The 21,930-nt window shown below is 41.8% G+C and overlaps 1 protein-coding gene across 2 annotated transcripts in view; it reads left to right on the top strand.

The window, feature by feature from the left end:
- The window catches only part of OSBPL5 (oxysterol binding protein like 5), an 841,363-nt gene that overhangs the window by 652,429 nt on the left and 167,004 nt on the right, over positions 1–21,930 (top strand). For both annotated transcript variants that reach the window (XM_086957869.1, XM_086957868.1), the window contains exon 15: positions 14,332–14,429. In XM_086957869.1, coding sequence (XP_086813995.1) covers positions 14,332–14,429 — 98 coding nt within the window. The remainder of the gene's footprint in view (positions 1–14,331; positions 14,430–21,930) is intronic.

The following is a 21,930-nucleotide window of genomic DNA, read 5'->3' as shown; positions in this document are numbered from 1 at the left end:
ATACAACGAATAAGAATTACAGTCTGGTCTGCAGTTTCAAAGTTTCAATCCTCTTGCCTATACATGACATTGTCTAAGAAGACCCACCAAACTCTATTCTAACTTGGATTCAGGGAAACCTTATTAATTTGGGGAAGTAGAGAAAGGTGTCAGCATAGCTGAACCTCTGTAGAAGTTCTCAAAAGTAAAGTATATTGTATAGCATAAAGACAAGCAAAATAGAGGTTGCAAAGGGGTCTGTACCTCTTAGAGTCTTAAGGGATTCTGAAAAAAGCCAAAGTACAATGCCCAATTATACCCACCAAAAGATCCTTTGAGAATCCCAGGTCACATGTCCAATGAATTCCCATCTTCAAACAACAAACTTGGCAACTACATTTGAGATTTATTTTCCTTTGGTCTACACATTAAAACATCCATGGATTCCTCCCGTCTCCTTATTCCGCTCGGACAGTAGTCCTTCCTTCATTTGTTAAATCTTTTTATCTTTTCCAAGAGATACTCCTTCGAGCCTCACTAACCCTTTCACACAATGTACCTTTCTTTAACCATGACCCGATGCATCTGCACCTGCAACGGAGAGAAAATATTGCACCCTAAGCAAGCATTCATGTTAAAATTAAACATTGCCAAATACAAAAGCTTAAGGCCTTTGGTCAACTTTAGTAAGGCAAGCATTTCAATACATGTTTAAATGCATGGTTCAGGTACATATACAATATAAGTGTAGAGCCCTATTCAAATGGATACATTGTTCAGGTACGTATACAATATAAGTGTAGAGCCCTATTCAAATGGATACATTTTCAGTTATTGTCAGACGCAGAAGGTGCAGGGTATGGTTGGGGGTGCTCTGCAAGAGTGAAGTAGAATGGAACATGGAGCGGTGCGGTGAAGTGCCATGGTGTGCAGCAGCAGAGGTGTGGGGAGCAGCCTGTAGCCGTCTTGTAGGTGCGCTGATCTGGCCGGTGTTAGTGCCGCTGTTGGTGGTGTCGTCTACCCCCTCCCCCTAATGAGAGCTCGGCCGGAGGGCCTGCAGGAGTGGTCACTGTGCCGCTGTGCTGCCCCTGACACCATGCCTTTGCCTCTGGCTTTACCCTATGCCAGTCTCTGTGGTCTCCTGTTGTCCAGGTGACCAGCTGAGCAGCACTGCCAGTGATCCTCCCGCCCCTTCCTCCACCAGTCTCCGGGAGGACTATGGATCACATTTAAGGGAGTTCAACTGTTTATTTCAAGGGAAGTAGAAAAAGGAGAAGCTACAAATAAGCTACAAGCAATAGGTAAGAATTAAAGGAAGAATAAGGGCACAGTCAGATTCTAGCCCTGAGAGAGCCTGAGAGCAGTAAGCCAGCGAGTGGGTAGGCACTAGGCCTGCAGCCTTCTTAACGTAGGTGCGGAGGCAGCCGATAGTAGGTCAGAGTGGCTTGTCCCTTGTTGAGGGGCTAGCGCACCCTCATGTTGAACTTTGTGCTCTACACTTATACCTGCATATCTCTTACTATATCCTCAGCAGTGCATTTGACATCAGTCTATGTCAGCCCACATTCGACTCTTTTTTATTGAATTTGTCATCGCGCACTTACCGTTGTGGAGGTGATATTGACATTTGCCCCCCCGGGGCATCGATTGGGCTTTGCCATCTTGGCTGGTAAGAGGTGATAGGGAACAAGGGAGCGGTAGTCCTAGCTGTAGACCTTTGTGGGAGCCCTATTGGATTTAAGCACAGGGCATAGGATCTGCTGTTCAATCTTCTGTGACCTGCTCCAGCTAGCATCTATCTGCCCATTTACTAGAAAGTCCCCTAGCTGCGCTCTCGTTACCCTCCACAGTCTCACTAATCCAGGTGGTGAGGCGGCATAGCAAGGGTTATTCGGACATCTATCTAAACCTTAGCCTGGCACTAAGGAGCTGTTAAACCCCTTGTGCCTTGACCATAGCACTATTTATTTGAAATGGCGAGACGGAATCAGCCATTGCTTAAAAAGACTATTTTGAACAAATTAACGGGTAACCGCTCATTAATGCTTTCGCCCTCAGATCAAATCACTTCTACCGGCTCCAGAATAGTGACCAAGGTGGACTAGCCAGGTCACACCCTGCATCCATCTCAGGTGCACCCTTCCACAAAGAACTCAATTAAACAATATTTTTTTAAGGCAATTGAAACAGTTCCAGAGGAACAAAAGAATATCCTAGATACAGCAGCCACAGATACTTGCCTGCATTACTTGGGGTGTTCCATCAGCAGTCTGCCATGCAGGGCTCCTTACCAAGCATAGAACACAATCATTGCCCAGTTTAAGATCATGTGAATCAATCATGAATCTGTCTACAGACTATCTCGTACAGCCTGCCCTCCCTTTACCTGAATTTGAAGATCCTTTCACAGAAGGGCAGGAGAAAACGCAAGAGTCAATGCCTGCTGCTAGCTCTAGCCCCACTATTAATACAGGCAAATCCTCAGTTACCACAGGTGTAATCCTGAGTGCAATCCCAAGCTCAAATATGAATATGACCTCGACGACTGCATACGTTTATCAATCCTTGGATTGGTACCTGGAACAAAGAGCCCAATGGCCCTGCTGTCTCAGACAAGCTAATCTCCCTTAATCCCCCAGAAACCAAAAGGCTGCATGCTTACTTCCCAGAAGGGAGAGCTTCACTGATCAGGAACTGGGAATCCTGATGGTTCGTTTTCTTGCTAACATTGAGGCTCAAATAGTTGAAATACTGGGGCAAATCCTGTTAATGACATGGGGCTTCTGGGGAATAAAATGCTTTGTCATCACAGGCCACAACACACATCCAAGAAATTGTAGCAATAAAAGCCACACAGGATACTATAACCAGGACTCTACTTTGGCACTCAAGCAAAAGGGAACTGCAATTAGGTCTGATCCAATCATTGGCAACTCACCTGGCTGAAACTGGTTCTAAGCTTAATCTCCTGGAAACAGAGGTAAAATTTCTTGTGAAGGATAAACCCTGCACATGCTTCCAAATCATTAACACGCTGAATACATTTCCAGAGAATTTGGTTGGCTCAACCAAGGCCTTCAACAAATAAAACATCCCAGACTAAACTATTGAATGCTACTATAGTGGAGGCAGTCTATCGAAATGACCATGGTATATCTGAACAGGCCATTCCTGTGTAAGCTTCTGAACAACCACCTGATATCCAGGGGCAGGAGGCCCATTCTTTCTCCGGCGGGCCATTGGATACTGTGAGTGCACTACAAGTGATTTCAGAAACCAGAAGTCCATCTGAGCCACTCTCATCTTCCTGCCTGACAGGAAGTAGCAAAAAAAAGGTTAAAAAAACAGACAAAAAGCAGCGCTTGCTTTAAACAACCTCTCTGCTTGCTAAATTATCAAGAAACAATAAAGTGCATGATCCAACGAACTCTGAAAATCTAGACAACATCGCAATCCCTGCTCCTCATCCATGCTTCTACCATAATCTTCTTGGGCGTACCTGTATTTTTCGAAACAGAAGAGCCAAATCGGAACTAGGGGACTTGGAGATCGATGGTCACTCATTGCAAAAAACAACCTGAGATATGGAACCTCTGGAGTGAGGAATGTCGACGCAAGGGGTCCGCAACCTCGTTAGGGGAGGTGAGCTGAAAGGAGGGGTTGGGATGCCGGGCACACAAAGCAAATGAGTGGACCAAAGAACCCAATTCGACTGGGAGATTTAGAGTTGCCTGTCTTTAATTCTATGGGTCAACAAAAGAGCTCATAAACCCATAGATTTATAATTAATCATTAAGTGCATGGGAAGGGAGTGTCCATTGGCCTGTTGGAATATACCCAAGCCTTCAGTCTGTGAAAGCGAAAGGCCGATCAAATTTTGGGCCTGTCTTGGTTACAACTTGTTGGCAAGCCTTATTTAGTAAGCGTCAGAGAGGTGGACCCATTATCTTTCCAGGCAATAGTTCCACAGCACAGCATTTGATTACCTGTTCAGGCCCCCCTACATCTCAGTCCGATGAACAGCCAGTTTTCAATTTCCATAAGTGCGATGAAGAGGAGAGTGCACACTTGGGGGGTTATTAGGATGACGGGCGGACAAAATCGTGAAATGGGACCGCCCGCCATAAGGGCGGGGGTCCTGTGGGGGCCATTAGGATGCACCCGCCACAGTGGCGGGCGCATCCTGCATTCCTGACATTGTGGCGGGCGGTGCACTCAGCACCGCCCACCACAATGCCAGGAAGGCATGCCTTGCACTTCCATGCACAACATGGCATGCACCACGCGGTGCCTGCCATGTTGTGCACGGAAGTGCAGGGGGGTACCTCCAGGTGCACCCCCCAGAGTCCCTAGGGGCCCGCAATGGGCCCCCGCAAGCTATTCTCGCATGCCTTTCTGCGGCGGCAATGCCGCCACAGAAAGCATGTTTCCGCCTTAATAGTAATATGGCTGGCGGTGTCTAACAGACACCGCCACCATATTAAACTCTTTTCTGCCTGGTTGACTGGTTGACCGGCAAAAAAGCGGCGGACGGTCTTTCCGTCTGCCACGGTCCCCCCCCCGCCATAGTAATATGGTGGGGGAGAAATGGGTGGCTGGCGGGGATGGATCTCGGGCAGATCGCCACCGCCATGTGGGCGGTGGCGATCCACACGAGATCCTAATGGGACCCTTAATTCTCCTCTTCGTTCCCCACTATATTCCAAAGGGGTTCTATGGACACGTTCAACACAGGAAACTTGCTGAGGTTGTTTGCTCGCATCCCTACTCTTAAGAATATAACCACCGATGGATTGGGTCAAATCTGAACCGCCATTTTTAAACTCAACTGGGGAGTGAGCAAGACAATCTGGAAAAGAAGGGCCAAACAGAATGCTGTATGGGCTGAAAGGGTGGTCTTCGAAGAATGGGTCATCGATCTTCACATTCCTGCTCCAGTAAAATACCTGGTTGTTCTTTTTAAAACCTCTCCCTGCTGATATTCCAGCTTGTGTACTGAAGTGTGCAATCGGGGTCAATCATAGTGGGGCAACCTCCACAGAAGGCCCGAGGCCTATTAGTATTCATCGAAGCCATGACCAGAGGGAGGTTTACTTTGACATTTTAAGGAACGATTATAGCACACAGGGGAGGTAGCTGTTGGCCGAGTCTAGCACACAGGACCGCTGCAAAAACGCCTTCTACTTTTAGAAATAACTTGACAATGATTTCTTGTAACATTGCAGGCTGGGTACCAAGCTTTTTGAGGTGCACTGTGGGGAATTCATAGAAACAGCTGATATGATCATGTTTTAAGAAACCTGGGAGATCTCATCTTCATATAGGCAGGGTTTTAAAATGTCCCATGTCCCAGCTAATAAGTCAAAACCCGGTAGACCCTCCAGTGAGATGTTAATTTGGGTTGAGATTATGTTAGGGTTCTATGTTAGCCAGCTACCTATCACTAGTCCCGATTTGCTCTGCATTGAGATGTCCACTTCTGATAAAACAAAAATCTTTCTTTTTAATGTTCATAGCAGGAGTGTCTCCAAATCAGTTCAATGGTAGAACCAAATCTGATTTGGAGTTGCACCCTACTTTTAATAGAAACACTTATCAGAGTCATATTGACTGCTTTTTATTGGATGTTCAATTCTGGGGTAAGCTTAGTGATATGGAAGTCATGTCTAGACTTGAGAGTGGGCACTTCCCTCTCCACCTCTCCCTTTGTGGAAGTGGCGTGGGGGAGCAAGACTCCTCAATTGCCTGGAGGTGTCCTTTCAGTCAGTAATAGCCGAAGGAGAATAGAGTGGGAAGGCATTTCGGACAATGAGTCCAAGTATGCCCTACTCTATCAAGACCTAGCCCCCATTTTGTCTTACATGGCCAGTCTAGTGTGAGCTCCTGATATGATTATGGATGCTTACTCTAAATGGTTTGAGAACCTCCTTACCTGGGTCACAGAAAATAAAATCTTAACTCAGTTTCAGGCTAGATTCCATCCTAAAATTAGTACAATCTACTAGGTTTTTCGGTTCCAATTAATAAGGTGGAAAGAAGTAAACATAAAAAGGGGTAGCCTCTATGTCGCTTGTATCGACCTTAAGGTGGCATTTGATATGGTTCCTAGGGATAAGTTATGACGTACTTTAGGAGACCTAGGTTTCACCCACCCTCTCCTCAATTTATTTGCGGGGCTTCACCATGACAGTTTTAAACAAGTTAGAAGGGGTCCTAGCGGGGAAAACACTGGTCCCTTTAATGTTGCAAAAGGAGTCAGACAAGGATGCGTACTTGCTTCCACGTTGTTCCTGTTGTTTATAAATGTCTGCATTGGCTACTACTTGGGTTGTGATAACAATTCACCGATTATAGGGAGAACCAAAGAACCTGCCCTATTATTTGCAGATGATGCTTTACTAGTATAAAAAAACCTCAAGGGCCTTGAGGCCCTCTTGAGCAGGTTTAACATATTTTGCTTAGATCATGGACTGGCAATTAATGCAAGTAAATGACATTTATGTCCGTCAACCCACATAGAGGCTTCATAGGATCTATAAAGTTGGAAGGGGAGGAGTTGGAGAAAGAATTAGATTTTGATTACATTGGCATTTGCCTTTCTAGTGCAAGTACCTTGGGTACTCAGGTTACTAAAAGCACTCTCATACTAAAGCACAGGGCAGCAGCCGTTTTAAAATTCACAAATAAGACCTTGTTTTAACCAATCTCCCCCCTTTATAAGGTTTGAAGGGCCAAAGCTGTAGTTGTCACAACATACAGAGCAGAACTTTGGGCTTGAGGTTATTTAAAAGCCCTTGAAGTGGCAGAGAATCATTTTTTAAGAGTAGCCCTTAAACTGCAGCAAAGCACCCCATTGATTTTTAAACTTGACCTAGGCTTTTGGTCTATTGTTCCTTTAGTGCACCTGAAACCTATTCTGTTCTGGCTACAGATTTGGTCTAGCTGGCAGAATATAGAATGGGATTAACCCCTTGCATGCTGCCGCGATTCTGCGCCTGTGCGGCAAAATCAAGAGTGGGCGGTTTATGACGGCCCCCAGCCGTCATCAGCACACGAGCGCCATAGTGCATGACGGATGGGGGCCGTCCTCAGCATGCAAGGGGTTAAGAGATGTACTAGATAAATCTCAGAGAGGTGTACTGCTGCCCTGGTTGGAGTACGTAAAATAATCCTGATATTATTTGAATCTACACGAGTATTGGTCGTACACTGAAACTATTCCATCTTTCTCAAATTAGAGACTGAAGGACATCTATTGGGTGCTCGAGCAGGTTAAAATCTCCAAATAGGAAGGCTTGGGCCAACAGACTATTATTTTCACATGATTCAAGCCTACCTCTTACTTTGAAAACTGTATCAATACTATTGATCCTCCGTTCACAAAAACCCTTTATATAAGGTTCAGGTTAGGCACTTTAGCCCTTGTCACCTTTAGCGCTAAATGGAACAGTCAACAAGGTGGCAGTAAAATATGTCCTGTTTGCAGAAGTGCTGAAGAAACCGACAACCATCTCTTCATTTCCACCTTTCAGGTGTAGTCCAATACGGGGTAGCAATAAGATTACGTAGAATAGACACATCTCCGGTCATTGTCTTCTCCATTGCTAAATTTGTGGACAGCATATGGCCAATTCGTCAAAAAACTGGCTCTCTTATTCTGTCTTTGCCCTCCAACTAAGGTAAATTCCCTTCATTTTGCACCATGGTTTTATTGATGTTAGATTCTGTGTTTTAACTAATTTTGAAGCTGGAGCACTTGACTTTCTTCAGCTCAGATGTCCTGCAAGACAAGGTAGCGTATATAACCCTAGCTATCCCTGCATCTAGCTTATTGATGTCCCATAATGAATACATTCCTGTGGCTTAGTTGTCAAATGTATTTTGTACATGCCTAGCAATGCATTTCTCTAGGGTTTCTATTTCTAAATTTATTATTCTGATCTGAAGTATTTACAATTTTTTTTACTATAGTATGATATGTATGAACTGTACTTTTAGACATGACAGATCACAATAGATTTTTGTCTTTGGTCAAGGGTTTGCACAATTGTTCTTTGCCTCCAGGCCAAGAGTGGATATTTCCATTAATATTTTATGCTTGGTATTTGTATATCTTTTTGCTTTTATTGTACTGTGTTTCTTTTTACAATTAATCTAATTGTACTACTTTTATTGCCATTGGCCGAAATAAAGTAAATAAAAGAAATTAAAATTAAATAAATCGAGAGCATTATTTAAAGAAATATATGAAAATATAAGAAATACAATGTTATTCAAACCACACAAATGTAAATATATGTGATAACTGCAACTCGTTGTTACTGTAAAGAAAACATTTGTATGCACTCATATAAATGTCGAGATTACACAGTGAATGCACTTTTCTGTAACTATTCAAGTCCACTACATTACATTATTAAGGTTACATCACACGAGTACAAAAGGCCATACGTCAGTTGAACATGAAACTGTGGAGGCAAAAGTACGCTGCTACAGGAGTAACAGTAATTTCCTAATTTTGAGTCAGATTCATTAATTACTTATGCTCTTCTTCAGGGAGGTTACTTTCTTATGCTAAGCCTCATGAGAAATGTGTTATATTTCACCACTATTGTTCTTTCCTGTTGTTCTTCATCATTCCTTTGTTTCTGCACTGGATTTTTTCTTCATAGTTGCCCTGCGTTTGAGTTCTCTTTTTTACAGTTTCATCTATTAAGGGAATTCAACATTTTGATGTGGAGAAAGTAGAGGGGGGCTTCTAAACATGCTTGTTATAATTCTCTTTCTACTTCTTTTCTGATTTTGTACTTTGGAATATTGGTCATTTGGCTCTCCTTTACCTAGAGCTTGGGTCCCTACCAGTTTACCTCCTCTGCCACCACACCTGTGGCTCATTTAACTGTTTGCAAAATGTACGTCTTGAAACCTGGTACAGCAGTTCTATCTGGTTTTTTACAAGCTGCAATTCCGTGAGCAGCAGTTGGTGCTTGTTAATGTGCTTGATCTCATACGTTCGGAAGCTGGGTATCTTTTAAACGCACTTCTGACCCACCTGGTTACACCAAGGAATGGATCCATGGGCAACTGACCATATCAAGCTAACATGGATAACTAATAGTACTCATTGTATTTTAGAATTCTAGCTATGTAACAGTGTGACAGATGTTGGCTCCATCTTGTTTGCTGCTGAGGGTATAGGGTTCAAGTATGTCCAGTAAGGCTCAATGACATTTATCAACCATTTATTGCTTTATTCTCACTAGTTGACATTGAATAGGGAGTCGAAAACCTTTTCCATGGAACTTGGCAACAGTTACAGATTTATGATCCTTACTGGGAGTAGTACAGAATATCTGATTCAACCGAGCAGTAAACACTACAATATTTTGAATCTCATTATTTCCATTTCCCGAGAAATAACCACCGTTCAGATCTCATCTAAAGTTGTTTTGCTGTATGGATGTGCTGTGTAGACAGACGGCCAGTCTTAGAAGTGCCCTCTCCACTCACAAAGTATGTAGATTGTTTGCAATGCATGTTAACATTTCATTCAAGGTCGGGCTACTGCAGTTTTCTCTTTACCACTTCAAGTGTTTTTCCCAACACTTAAGTGTGCATTTTGGACATATAGGGCCTGCTCCACAAAAAGCTTTTTTAAGTATGTAAAGTAGTTTTCCCATAGTACCACTTTACTTACTAGAAAATACAATTCCCAAACCCCCACATAGAGATCTCCAGCTTCACCTCTTCTACCTTTTCTGGGTGGAGAGATATGCACTGGTATAGATATACGATTTAATAGTAACTTTGGGAGGGACAAGAGGGAGTGGTGTGCAAATGGGAAATAGTTACTACTAAATGGGAGGGGTTTAAGGACATTTAGAAAGGGTTTCAGGGAGGGGCATGGTAATACAAAACACACACCACTTAAGAGTAAGACAATTGCAATTCACAAAATACACTTTTAATTCTACTATGGCCCTAATAGTGAAAAATGTGGCTCAAATATATTCCAGCACTTACTTTAAAGTAAGTCAGGCACCACACCTGGCCAACCACTGATACTACCAACACACCCATAACACATAATGAAAGTAGGCTATATCACTAACACCCCCTAGGAAATAATGCTAAATGAATTCATTTAATTCAGAATGTATAATACATATTTGAATGGAATTGATACTAAATGTTATTGAATTTTAATTTAATAATATACGAACATTTAAAATAAATTAAATGAAATGTTTCCCTTAGTTTAAAAAGTCTAAACATTATTAAAAATGAAACATATACATAACCAGTTTGTTACAAATTAAATAAAAATGTAATTGATAGTGAGTAATTTTAATTTAAAGTATTGTTTAAAAACTAATATTAAAGAAGGTAGAGCATCCTATGTTAATTGTATTTGTTTACAATTATTTTCCTTTCTTATTTTACATTTAATTCATTTGACTTTTTTCCAAATATTAAATATTATTTATTAATTTTTCCTAGAAATTCCTACACATATAGGTGCAAAGTTGATAGTATGAACTTCGTATCTCTAATAATCTCAGTCATCGGGCCTTAAAACTACATCTACATGGAAATCTCGACTCAGAAATTGTGAATAGCAAAAAGTGGAGAGTTACTCCTAGGTGCAGAAGTAAATCTACACATGAGTAGATTGACATGTACAAACTTACGTTTGTGAATCAGACCCTAAGAAGCTACAGTATAGTGTCCATATGTTGCTTTAGCAACACTAACCTTTTGAACTGTTCAGATAGTGGTTTACTTGAAAAGTGTTCCTCATTTCACTAAATGCTTCCACCAGTCTTAAGTAGATATGTATGTCGGAGTCTTCACATTTGATTTCAGTTTTTGGCTTTCCGTTCAAATAAAACTTTGTGTGCCCTATTCTATTGCTAACATAATTTCTTTTTTGTTAGTTGGCAATTCACAAATGTCAAAGTAAGTTGAGTTTGAGTAGCAATCTGGACCAGCTTCAGAAGTGATTCCTAGATGGTGAATGGCCCTGAAATTACTATGAACTCCACTGTCAGGATCCAAACTGATGGTTTTGCATACCGATTTCACGTCAGTTGAGCATACCTCAATTCATTCAAAATCAAACCCCTTTAAGTATGTCATACCTTGTGTTTGCTTAAATCCAACAAAAGATGAATAGCTCTGCACTATTAAATTTTTTTCTATGTTTTAACAGTTAATTTTAGAAACTGAGAGGCCGCAAGAACTGCTTACAGAGATAGATAGGAAGAAGAAGGTTGCATACACAGACATGGATGGGGGTGGTATGGGAAGGGAGGTGGGATAGTTGAGTTTAAATAAAAGGTTTTTGTTATAAAAGTGACATCTATTAAAACAGTATGGTGTATTGAAGTAAGGGATAAAGAGAAGCAATAATATGCTAGGTCTTGTTATTATGAGGTATATGGCACTGTATGAATATATTTTGTGTGCCATTGGGGCTATTTTTCTTGTCTCTCCTTCCTTTTGTTCTTTCGATTCATTGACCTTCTTTTGATGTATAGCTTCATAATATGCCGAAGAGGATGTATCTTATATTCTTGTCTCATATGTCAATAGATATTTCAAAAAACAGGTGATTAAGAGACATATCCCAGATAATTGCCAAATTCCTAGCTGTACGTGATACAACAGGTTACAAATGTTTTAATGTCAAGCCATTACAGTTTAGTGGCATTACAGTTTGGTGCTAATCATTCTCACAAAAGACACAGCACTCATCATAAGATGTGACATGGCTGTTGTTTTTTATAAAAGTCATTTTAGTCACGATGTAATTAAAGAATTAGACCTTATTAATTTTCCCCCCATAATGTTCGACTGAAGACTTGTATGGACTTCTGGGCAATGAATCAACATCAAAGGTAGCTCTGCTTGTTATGCTTTGAAGTTGGAACTCATTGAGACAATGCACTTAAGCTTTTGTGCCTAGGAACATCTATTTTGGCTGATTGCACACATTGGTTCAAATGTTGTGGTCTTTTCTGGCAGTACTGTTGGCTCGTTAATCATAACTGATGAATTACTTTATCTCAATAATGTTACTAATTCTAACCTATGAGCTAGAAAGGTATTCTTTTATATGGCAATCCAGTGCTGAGTAAGCTACTGTTGAGCACTTTTCCCCTCACTCTGGTACAACACAGCCTCCATGCCTTCCCTGTTTGCATATACATTAAAAAGTAACACAAATGGATTAGAGAATGCCTGTACTGGTGCTCTGGGCAATCTTCAAATAAGGTAACTGAATGCTTTGTCGCATTTAAAAGTTACGTTAAAGGTCTCTTATGTGTTGTAGTATGGTTAATGAACCCAAAGCAAATTGTTCATTAACATTCTGTATTGACGTCAATTCACCAAAATCCCAGGGGTAGGGGAAGTGACATCCCATGACCTTTGTCTTTCTCTCACACACACACTTACACATACACTCACATTCATAATTTCATACACTCTCTCTCACATAAACACTCTCTCATCCTCAAGCAAGCACCTAGCAAACATTTAAAAGCGTAATTTTCTTTTTTACTTACTTCAGCTGAAAAGGAATGTTACAACACAGCTAATTGTACTCCATTTTTAATGCAACTATAATGCATAATGCAATAATAATAATTATTAGTGTAACAAACAAATTGACAGAAAACAAGGTGACTGAAGCCCCAACCGACGTCCATAAGGACGAGCTGCCCCTGAGTTTCTGGTATTGATCTTGCCACCTCTGAGCCAAGGGTCGCAAGGGGCAAGCCAGTGGTCACAATTGCAACCCCTGGTGCCCCTTAAATGATGTCCATGAAATTCTGGTACTTGCGCTGTTCAGAAGTTTTTTGACTTTGCAAAGCGTGGGGAACACTAAAAATGCACGATGCCAGCAAGCCTTGAAGTCTCTTCAAGGTGCTGCCTGTTTATCACTTTGGAAGGGTCAGTAGCAACTGATTAAGCTGAGACAATGTGCATGATGAATTTCACATTGTAACAGGAACATTTGCTCCTAAAATGTGATAGATGAGCACTTGAACTTTCAGGTTTAAACATAACCTTCATCAAAATATAATTTAGTCTGCAAAGAACTCTAATACAATTGGACATTGGACACCATGTCCATGAAGAGAATCTTATCCCAACTGTCTTTTCCATGAGGTGTTGTAGTGGAACAAGCATTTGATTGAATTCATAAACGTAGCAATATCCACTATTTAGCTCTAAAAAATGAATTGATAAACCTTCTGCTTTTTGTCCGTGACATTTTAATAGAAAACCCAAAGCACAGGTAGAAATCTATTTATATCTATGAATGGGACTGTCCTACAAAAGGATGCATTTTAAAAGCAATGCCTTTTGACAATCAGAAATTGTTGCCTTTTCGGATTTTCAGAATCTTGCTCTTTACAATGAAACATTAACTAATTGCACTGTCTTCTTTTTACTCCTGATCCGAGCTGTATTTTAATTAGTTAAGTAGTCAATGTTGGTATGATTGTTATATATAATTTATAACGTTGGAAGAGTGGTTAAAACTATCTATGAATGTTGTACTAGTATATATAAAACGTTATTTGTGAATTATTTAATAAAAACATTACATTGTGACAACTCTCAATCAGCATTGTCTCCTGGAAGAGAGTTATAGGCTTCTCAGAATAGCAGGGGCTTCACCGGGAGAAGTGGATCATACATTTGAACAGAGAAACGGTGGCTTACACTTGTTTTACGGTCCACAGGTCAAAGCAAAAGTCAACATCCATAGACCCATGCATAAAATCACAAAGCGAAGGGCAGTGGTACATTTTGGTTGTGTTCACATGAAACTATTTTTGATTAATATTTGAATTCACGTTTTGGTGTTTTTGGGCTACTCTGTTGACCACCATGCAATGGGTTTGCCACCAATAACATAAAATTGCAGTGACCGGCCAATGTGTGGCAGTTGATTTATTTGTTGAAAAAATAGTTGGTTGAATTACATTCATGAATGTTAATCAAGTTCCTTGTCTTGGCACCAGGGACATGATGATATAGAGTACATACTCTGCAGGAGAATCATGGATAGAAAGCAGCCTTGCTCTATATTTGGAGACCGACAGACTTCAATTTCGACAGACCCTTTGTATTTTGCTGACGCACTAAAAATTGCACACTCTCTCTGTACTATAATTACCAAATTACTTTTAGGTAATACTTCCAAAAAAACAAACAATTGTATCCTTTTTGAAATTTTTGGAATTGTGCAGAGTACGTGCCACGTGATAACCCTTTTAAACAAAGTATTAGTCCAGTTCATACTACTAGATTTATTTTGCATTTGTGCTTCTTTAGGAATTTTATATGGCACAATGACGATGGAGCTTGGAGGGAAAGTCACCATTGAGTGCGAAAAAAGCAGTTACGTGGCAGAACTGGACTTCAAACTCAAGGTAATTTTATTGACTCTCACGTTCACATGGTCCCCGTTTGTGAAGACAGCCACTTCCACAACCTCCACAGCATCCCATAGCTGCTTGACTCTAGAAAAGATTTCTGTGCGCCTGTGTTTAACCAGCTCATGAATGTGACAAAAGAGCGAAGTCTAACATTTCATCATAAATAAGCTGTTCTTTATCTTCATGAGTTCATTTTTTTTTGTCCTTGGATTGTTTTGTGTGCCATTTTGTTACATTTAAAATTTAGAATCAGGCAAAAGGTCACATTCTAGCATCGCTACTAACTCTTTTTGTCAGGATTCTGCCATCCTGCCACTAGATATCACTCATGAGAGCCCTTTACAAATCTGCTTTTATATCTGTATAGGTCAATAAACACATCAATACTTACCATACTTACCTTTTAGTCCATTTGTCTGTTCCACTTCCCAGATGCATTATGGTCCTTGTAGTTCCTTCTGTCCCCAGACCCTTCTTAGATCACATCCTGCTAGTGGCTTCCTGTTCACTAGCTTGGTTCTTGGACTGTGTTGTCATTCTGACCCCTTTCTATTTGCATTCTGGATCCTTCTCAATGTTTGAACCAATCCATACTCCGTTTCCCTTTCTTATGTCTCCTGGTTTCCTTGGTCTTTACCCTGCTCCAGGTCCTAGTTCAGCCTACCCTTCATTGGTTGTTCCCTGATTCCCTGCACCTGGTGAAGTCCTTGCACCTGGGGTTTTCACTGCACCTGTGCTCCTACCCTGAGCCTCCAGCTTTTTCAGCTCTGTGAGCACAGAGTGCAGTGGCTTGTTACTGGCTTCTGTTGAGTATCCTTGTGATCCTGATGCTGTTATTACAGGTTTGTCCTTTGATTCTGTGTCCCTCATTCTCTGTATCCATTTTCGTGTTTTTGTCTATTTGTAGTATCCGTTTCTTTCCCTTGTTTTCTTGCATTTCTGTTCTTGGGTTAGCCTTGAATTCTAGTATCCTGTCTGCACTCTTCTTGATCTGCACAGTTATATGTTATATGCACACTCCTTGCCTAGTGTTCTGTGTTCCTGTTTGTCTGCATATTTCTGACTTGCCTTGTTTGAGTGTAGATCTTTCTTAGCCTTGTTTCTAGTATTTCAGCTCTGTGTATTCCAGTCCTGTTCCTGACACTGAATTCAGTTTTTCCCTGAGCTCAGTTCCTGTGTTTATATTGTAATTCTGATTGTCTTAGCTTCCAAGGGTGCCAGTTAGACTTCTAGGCGTGTGCCTTTGGCACAGAGGAACATCCTGCACTGCTCTTCCATGTGAGCTACAGGGTGTCTCTCTGAACTATGTGATCTTAACCTGCTCCTCGTTTTCATGTAAGATCTTATCGTTTCACAGAGAGGTCATTTCTATGGAGTAGACAAACAATCATTTATTATATTCTATGCTCTATTGTTTATATTACTCCCCAGTTTGTGGTATCCAGGTTAGCTGGTAACCAAGGGCATGTGTTCTAGAATGTAGGAGGAGGGCAGACAGTTGTGGATTGTACCAGAGACTAATAATGCCAGCCTCCTGATTGCTCTCATTAAAGGATTATCTACAGCAGTTTGACTTTCTTTGTTCCCGCACAGTTATCCAGTCTTGTCCCATTCTCACCCTGCTAGTTCCCTGACCCATTTCCCTTTTGCATGGACAGTTTGGTTAACAAGTACCAGCAGCGCCAACAGGTCTGACTTTGGCAAGCTGATGCAATAGTTATTTTATTTTATTTTATTTTAGCAAATGCTACAAAAAGAAAAGAATATATGGCACCTAAACATGTCTGTCACATGCTTTCAATAATAATTTGAAATAAAAAATGAAATAACTTTATGGCCCACATGCATCAAGCTATTTAGGAATCGCAAACGGTGCGATTCGGTAAAATCGGCCATTTGCGATTCCTAAAAAGGTTTCTGGGATGCATCAAGCATTTTTGGTGAAATCGCTATTTTTAGTGAATTCCAAAAATGCGATTGCTTTTAAGGAATCGCAAAATTGCGATTCCTTAAAAGCAATGCATGATTAATTTTAAAATTGAGAATTCGCAAATCTGGGGTGCAAATTACCACGAGGTTGAACCTCGTGGTAATTTGCGAAAAAGTGTTAAAATGCTCTAATTTGCATTTTAAAACACTGTCATGTTACAGACACACATGTCCTTAGGACATGTGTGTTTGAAACATGCACTTCAAAATAAATTTCAGGGGTGCAGGGGGGGGTCCAAAGGACCCCCCCTGCACCCATGGAATGCATCAACATTTTGCGAATTCCTTTTGGCCCATAGGAATCAATGGGAATTGCGAAATCGCAAATTGGAATTCGCATAATATGTGCGATTCGGTAAAAATTGCGATTTTTACCGAATCGCAAATTTTATTCAATTTTAATCATGCATCCCGTTTTGCGATTCCTTATTTGCGATTCGGTAAAAATTGCAAATTAGGAATCGCAATAACGGACTTTGATGCATGTGGCCTATAGTGTTTATTGTACTACTGATGTTTTTTAAACAACAAGCCTTTCATCTGTGCCAAGCATTTTTGGTAGAATTACAGGGAAGGAAACAAGATTAGATGAAGGAACAACCAAGCATTCAAACTGTAGGTAGCTACCATCTTGCAATGTCACTTACATACTTTATCAAAGCAACTTCAAAAGGTGATGGAAAATCAATCAATTGAAGTGCAGGCACTTGAAGTTTAGGCAAAATAAACAGCAGTTATTTAAAGGTAAAAAGAAATGAAAAGCACCCTTTGAACCAGCTTGTCACCAAAGAGAAAGGAGGTATTTTAGGTGGATGAGAACAATGTGCACAGGCTTTGCTCAAGCACACTCAAATTGAAGGTAGCAAATGAGTAAAGGGGACTGTCCCATTATATCATACTGTATGCTGTGGTAGGTGTTATCAAAATGTAAAGGACTATTTAAAAGACCAATAAATGAAGTTTGCCAACCAAAAGTCCCCCAATGCACTATTATGTAAGAATTGTTTGGAAAAACAATAGTTGGCGAGACAGCTAAAGCATTCTACTCTGCAAAACCTAAAAGAGTTGACAGCAGAGTATGGCTGTCGGGCTAATATAAAAGCCAGTTTCCTGCCATTAGTCTGTGAATGTGCAGTTCTGACTTTGGTTTCCAGCTGTTCTCTTCTTTGAACATGATATTTATTACTTGTATAACTATCTCTCCTTAGGCATTTCCAAAGACAGAAGTATATGGCTCAGACTAAATCTGACTCCACGATGTTTGGAGGTCACCAGGTGTGATAAATAACCCCAACCGTGCTTACCTGTTAAAATGGAATATAACATGCAAATGTTGGTACTTTATGCACCAAAATAGGAATGTTTTGGTATTTTTTGGCCCTTTTTCCCTAGCATGATTTTGGCAGGTGTCACCAGCTTAAATGTAAGGCCTTGATCCTAAGGTAGCAGAGTAGGGTAGGATATTTACCACCTCCAGTAAATACAAATATCCAGGGTGAGGTGTTTAACAGGTGTTATAAATACCTCCTTTTCAAAATTTTCTCCTTGAAAATGAGGCAAAACAAGCCGAATCATTATTCAATCATTATTTAAGACACTGACTTCCTCATTTTTTGACTTTTTCCAGGACTTTTCCCCAGGTTCAAACTGCAACACTATATCGGAGGAACACTGCGAGAGTATGATAATTATCACACAGTTCGTAAGTCTGACCCTTGTGGAAGCTTCTGTCTGCATCAGGTTTGAAATTTTGTCCTAAACTTCGGCTTGAGAAGAAAAAAACAATGGTGCAAACTTGATCCTAGCTAGTAATTACTGGATGTGATGAAAATCACACCACTTGCAATTGCAACCCCAGATCAATTGTGTTGGAGCAGTGTAGTCACAGCAGAGTGGGTAGCACCAGTGTCAACGAGGAACTTTTCCCAGATTTCTGATGCACTTTGACTTGATGTGCCCAGGGTCCCAGCCAGTCAGGTTCCCAGAGCCTGTGTTTGTGTCTCAAACTGTACCTTTGTACCCACAATAGGCCCCTCTCTAGCCACAGGTAAGCCCCTTGTAACAGGCACCATGGGTACTAGGGGCACTGTGACCAGGGAAGGCCTCTAAGCGCTGCAGCACCTCTTGTGCCACCCTTGGAGGCCCTGCACCTTAACACCCACACACTGCCAATGCAGGCTGCATGTTTTGGTGCAGAGGAAAGTGAAGAGTCAACATGGCATCCATCCCTGTGTGTCATGCCTGCAATCCACTGCCTGTGGCCTAGGTAAGTCACCCCTCTAGCAGGGTGCACTAGACCTCACGTGAGGGCACAGTTGCAAGAGCACCGTACCCCTACAGTGTCCGAGTTCATTCTTAGACATTGTAACTGCAGTAAAGACATAAAGAGTATATGGTCTGGGATTTGGTCATTACGAACTCGACAGCTCCAAAATGTCTTTAAAAAAACCTGGGAAGTTTGGCAGCAAACTTCTCAGCACATTAAACTCACACTGATGCCAGTGTGGAGTTAAATGTAAAAATGCACTCAATGGGCATCTTGGAGATGCACCATGAAAAACGACCAGCTCTGGTGTGGTTTCTGAATGGCTTCCTGCCATTTGCCACCACCAGACAGGTTTTTGGACCCCTTGGTAGAGGGCTTTCACTCTCTGGGTCCAGAAACAAAACCCATCCTGGAACGAGGTGTCAGGCTTCCTCTGCCATGATGGGCTGGGTCCACGAAGGTGATGCTTCAAAGGCCTGCTGCCTTTGTGAGCTGTCCCTGCCTTTTGCTGCCCTTAGCAACTAGCTTCCACCGGTTCCTCCCCCCACTTTGGGTGGGAGAATCAGTGGGAAAACCAAGTGAGAAAGAGAGGTGTGCTCACCTTTGCCAGCCCCATCCCTCAGGTGAGAGAAGCGAGGTGAAGCACACATCTCAGTCCCCTCCATCTGGAAGATGAGGGGACACAGCTAATTAGAGAGAGGCTCTTGCCCCTTCCCACTGGAGGGTGGCTTAATAGGTGGTGTACTCACACCAAAGAAGGGATCCATTGGTCCCATCCTGCACATTCCTGTAACTCCCCTAAATTTAGTATTTAGAGGCAACCCTAAACCTTGCCTCCTCAGATTCCAGGAAGAAAGAAGAAGGACCGAATAGCCGTACTTACCCAGGAAGAAGAGAACACCAACTGCTTTGGCCTCAGCCCTACTGGCATGTACCAACTCTGACCTGCTCATAGAAAACCCCCAGCGTTTCCAGCTGCCATTAGCCATCCAGAACCTGGAGGACCTGCCCTGCATTCATTGGTAAGACTCTGTCTCACTTGAGCATCAGATTTGCTCAACAAAGACTCCAATACAGAACCCGGATTCAGATGGCTCAGCGGTTCTGCACCACTCTGCACTCGACGCCCTTGGCCCAAGTAGCCCAACACCAAGAGGAGGTCTCCCGGGCAATCCTGACCTGGGATTTGGTGATATCCAACCTACATCGAGCTTCAGTCCGACATCTGTATCCTCAACCTGAAGGATCCACCTAAATGTGACTGGAACTGGTAAGAAGATCTGACACCTAAAGACACCCCTGCACCAGATGGTTCATGCCTATGGTGTCCAGGCATCTCCCAAGAACCCAACGTACCACTCCAGGCATTGCTTGGCTTCAGGAAGCCTCCCTGCCTGAGACTGCAGACATTTCTTCAAACAGAAGACCTCCATAGCAAACCACATGGGTCCCAACGTCTTCTTGGCACTCTGCATCCAGCCGCCTCCGTGTTGCTGAAGGTGCAGCTCCTGTGTTGATTGTTGGCCTCTACTGTGCTGATCCTAACCCCAGAAGCTTTGCTCCCACATCCGAGTGGCCTGCTAGTAAGCAGTCCCTGACCGAAGCCCCCTCTAGCCCATTTGGCTAACATTGGGCCCTGCACTCTCCACCCGGCTGTCCTAGTTGGTTGGTGGTGCAAGTGGAGTGCCTAACTTGACCTTGGTTCTAACCCCTAAAAGCTACTTTTGCAGGTTGTTTACTTACCTGCAAACCAATAACCTTCTTTTCTCCCAAAAGTTCTACGTTTTGTTGTGTTGAACTGTTTTTGTATGAAAACAAAATAACTTTGTTTTAAACCCAAAATTGTTGTACTTACCTGTATATTTTAAGATCCGGTGTGAGATATCTCGACATATCACCTCAAATACTCAAAGTAACTGAAAAGGATTCCTAAATTAATCAAAAGTAATTTCCATGTATTCTAAACTGTTTTAAAAACAAACACAAACCAGTAATTAAGCCAATTCCATTTACAATGGCCTTTCCTTGTAAAGGTTTGCATTTTAAAGTATATTTTACTTGTTTGTGCCTAGTTCTGCTTGGTTCTAGAAATAAAGCATGAGCATACCTTTTTTATACTTACGTAATTGGTCTGGATTTAGTCTCTGAGTTGGTGTAATCGGTTCTCGATTAAGTGAATAAAATAAATGCTTAACACACTCTCATGATAAGCCTAACTGCTCGGCCACACTACCACAAAGAGAGCTGTTTGTCTCTGCAATACCTCTGGGGATCCCCAGGACTCTGTACACGCTATACCTTAATTTGGTATAGTATATACATAGCCAGCTTCCTACAAGCAGGGATCGCAAATTACAGATGCACTCTTAATCAAGGCATATATATGTAAATTTCATATAGATTGAGAAGATAATGGCAAGACTAGCCTTTTTGCAATGTGTATTGATATTTTCTTTCAAGCATCACTGCCATGATGAATACATTTTAGACATTGATACCTGTTCGAAATGGGGTAGCCAATTCTAAAGGGGTAGCATGGTGCAGAGCGGGCAGGCCAAACTCCTGAGGACATGTGTGAAGCATCCATGCAGTACACACAGACGACGCACAAGTCACACCACAAAAGAGACACAACACCAGTTTTGGTGAAAAAGAATAACTTTTATAATGTCTCAAATCTGCAACAGAAATCACAGTAGTCACAATGCTGCGCCAACTGGCACCCGGGCAATATATGCTAGGGGGATTATGTACAGGGCAAAGGAAAAGGAACAAAAAGGTAAGCCCATTAGTTCCAGGGCTGTAATAAAAACAAAAGGCATTATCATGTGGTATCGAACCTCAGGCAAAAACATCTGCCATAAAGCTTCTTAGCAGGACATTCACCCTAGGCCTAGATCATCAGGATGAGTAATCAAGTGGCCATTGGCATCCACATTAGGCACACTAGTATAGGCAGAACGCACAATTTAGCAATTGCGTCAACATTTAGGAAACAGTGCTGGCCTCGGAACCTTATTAGGCGTAAGCATTAACACTTGGCATATCACATTAGGTATCAGCATTACCCTCAGGCAGGAACAGATGGGGCCTACACCAGCCGGGGTCATTATCCTCAGAGTAGGAACATTAGGGGTCAAAAGCACAATAGGCCCTGCATCAGCATCCCCTGCAAAAAGCAAACAGAACCTTAGGCGTAAAACGCACATTCAGGCTAATCACATTTCATATGGCATTTCA

The sequence above is a fragment of the Lissotriton vulgaris genome, chromosome 2_1 (genome assembly GCF_964263255.1).
Source record: "Lissotriton vulgaris chromosome 2_1, aLisVul1.2, whole genome shotgun sequence".
Classification (NCBI taxonomy): domain Eukaryota; kingdom Metazoa; phylum Chordata; class Amphibia; order Caudata; family Salamandridae; genus Lissotriton; species Lissotriton vulgaris.
Note: the sequence above shows the minus strand (reverse complement) of the source record. Positions and strands in the feature narration are given on the sequence as shown.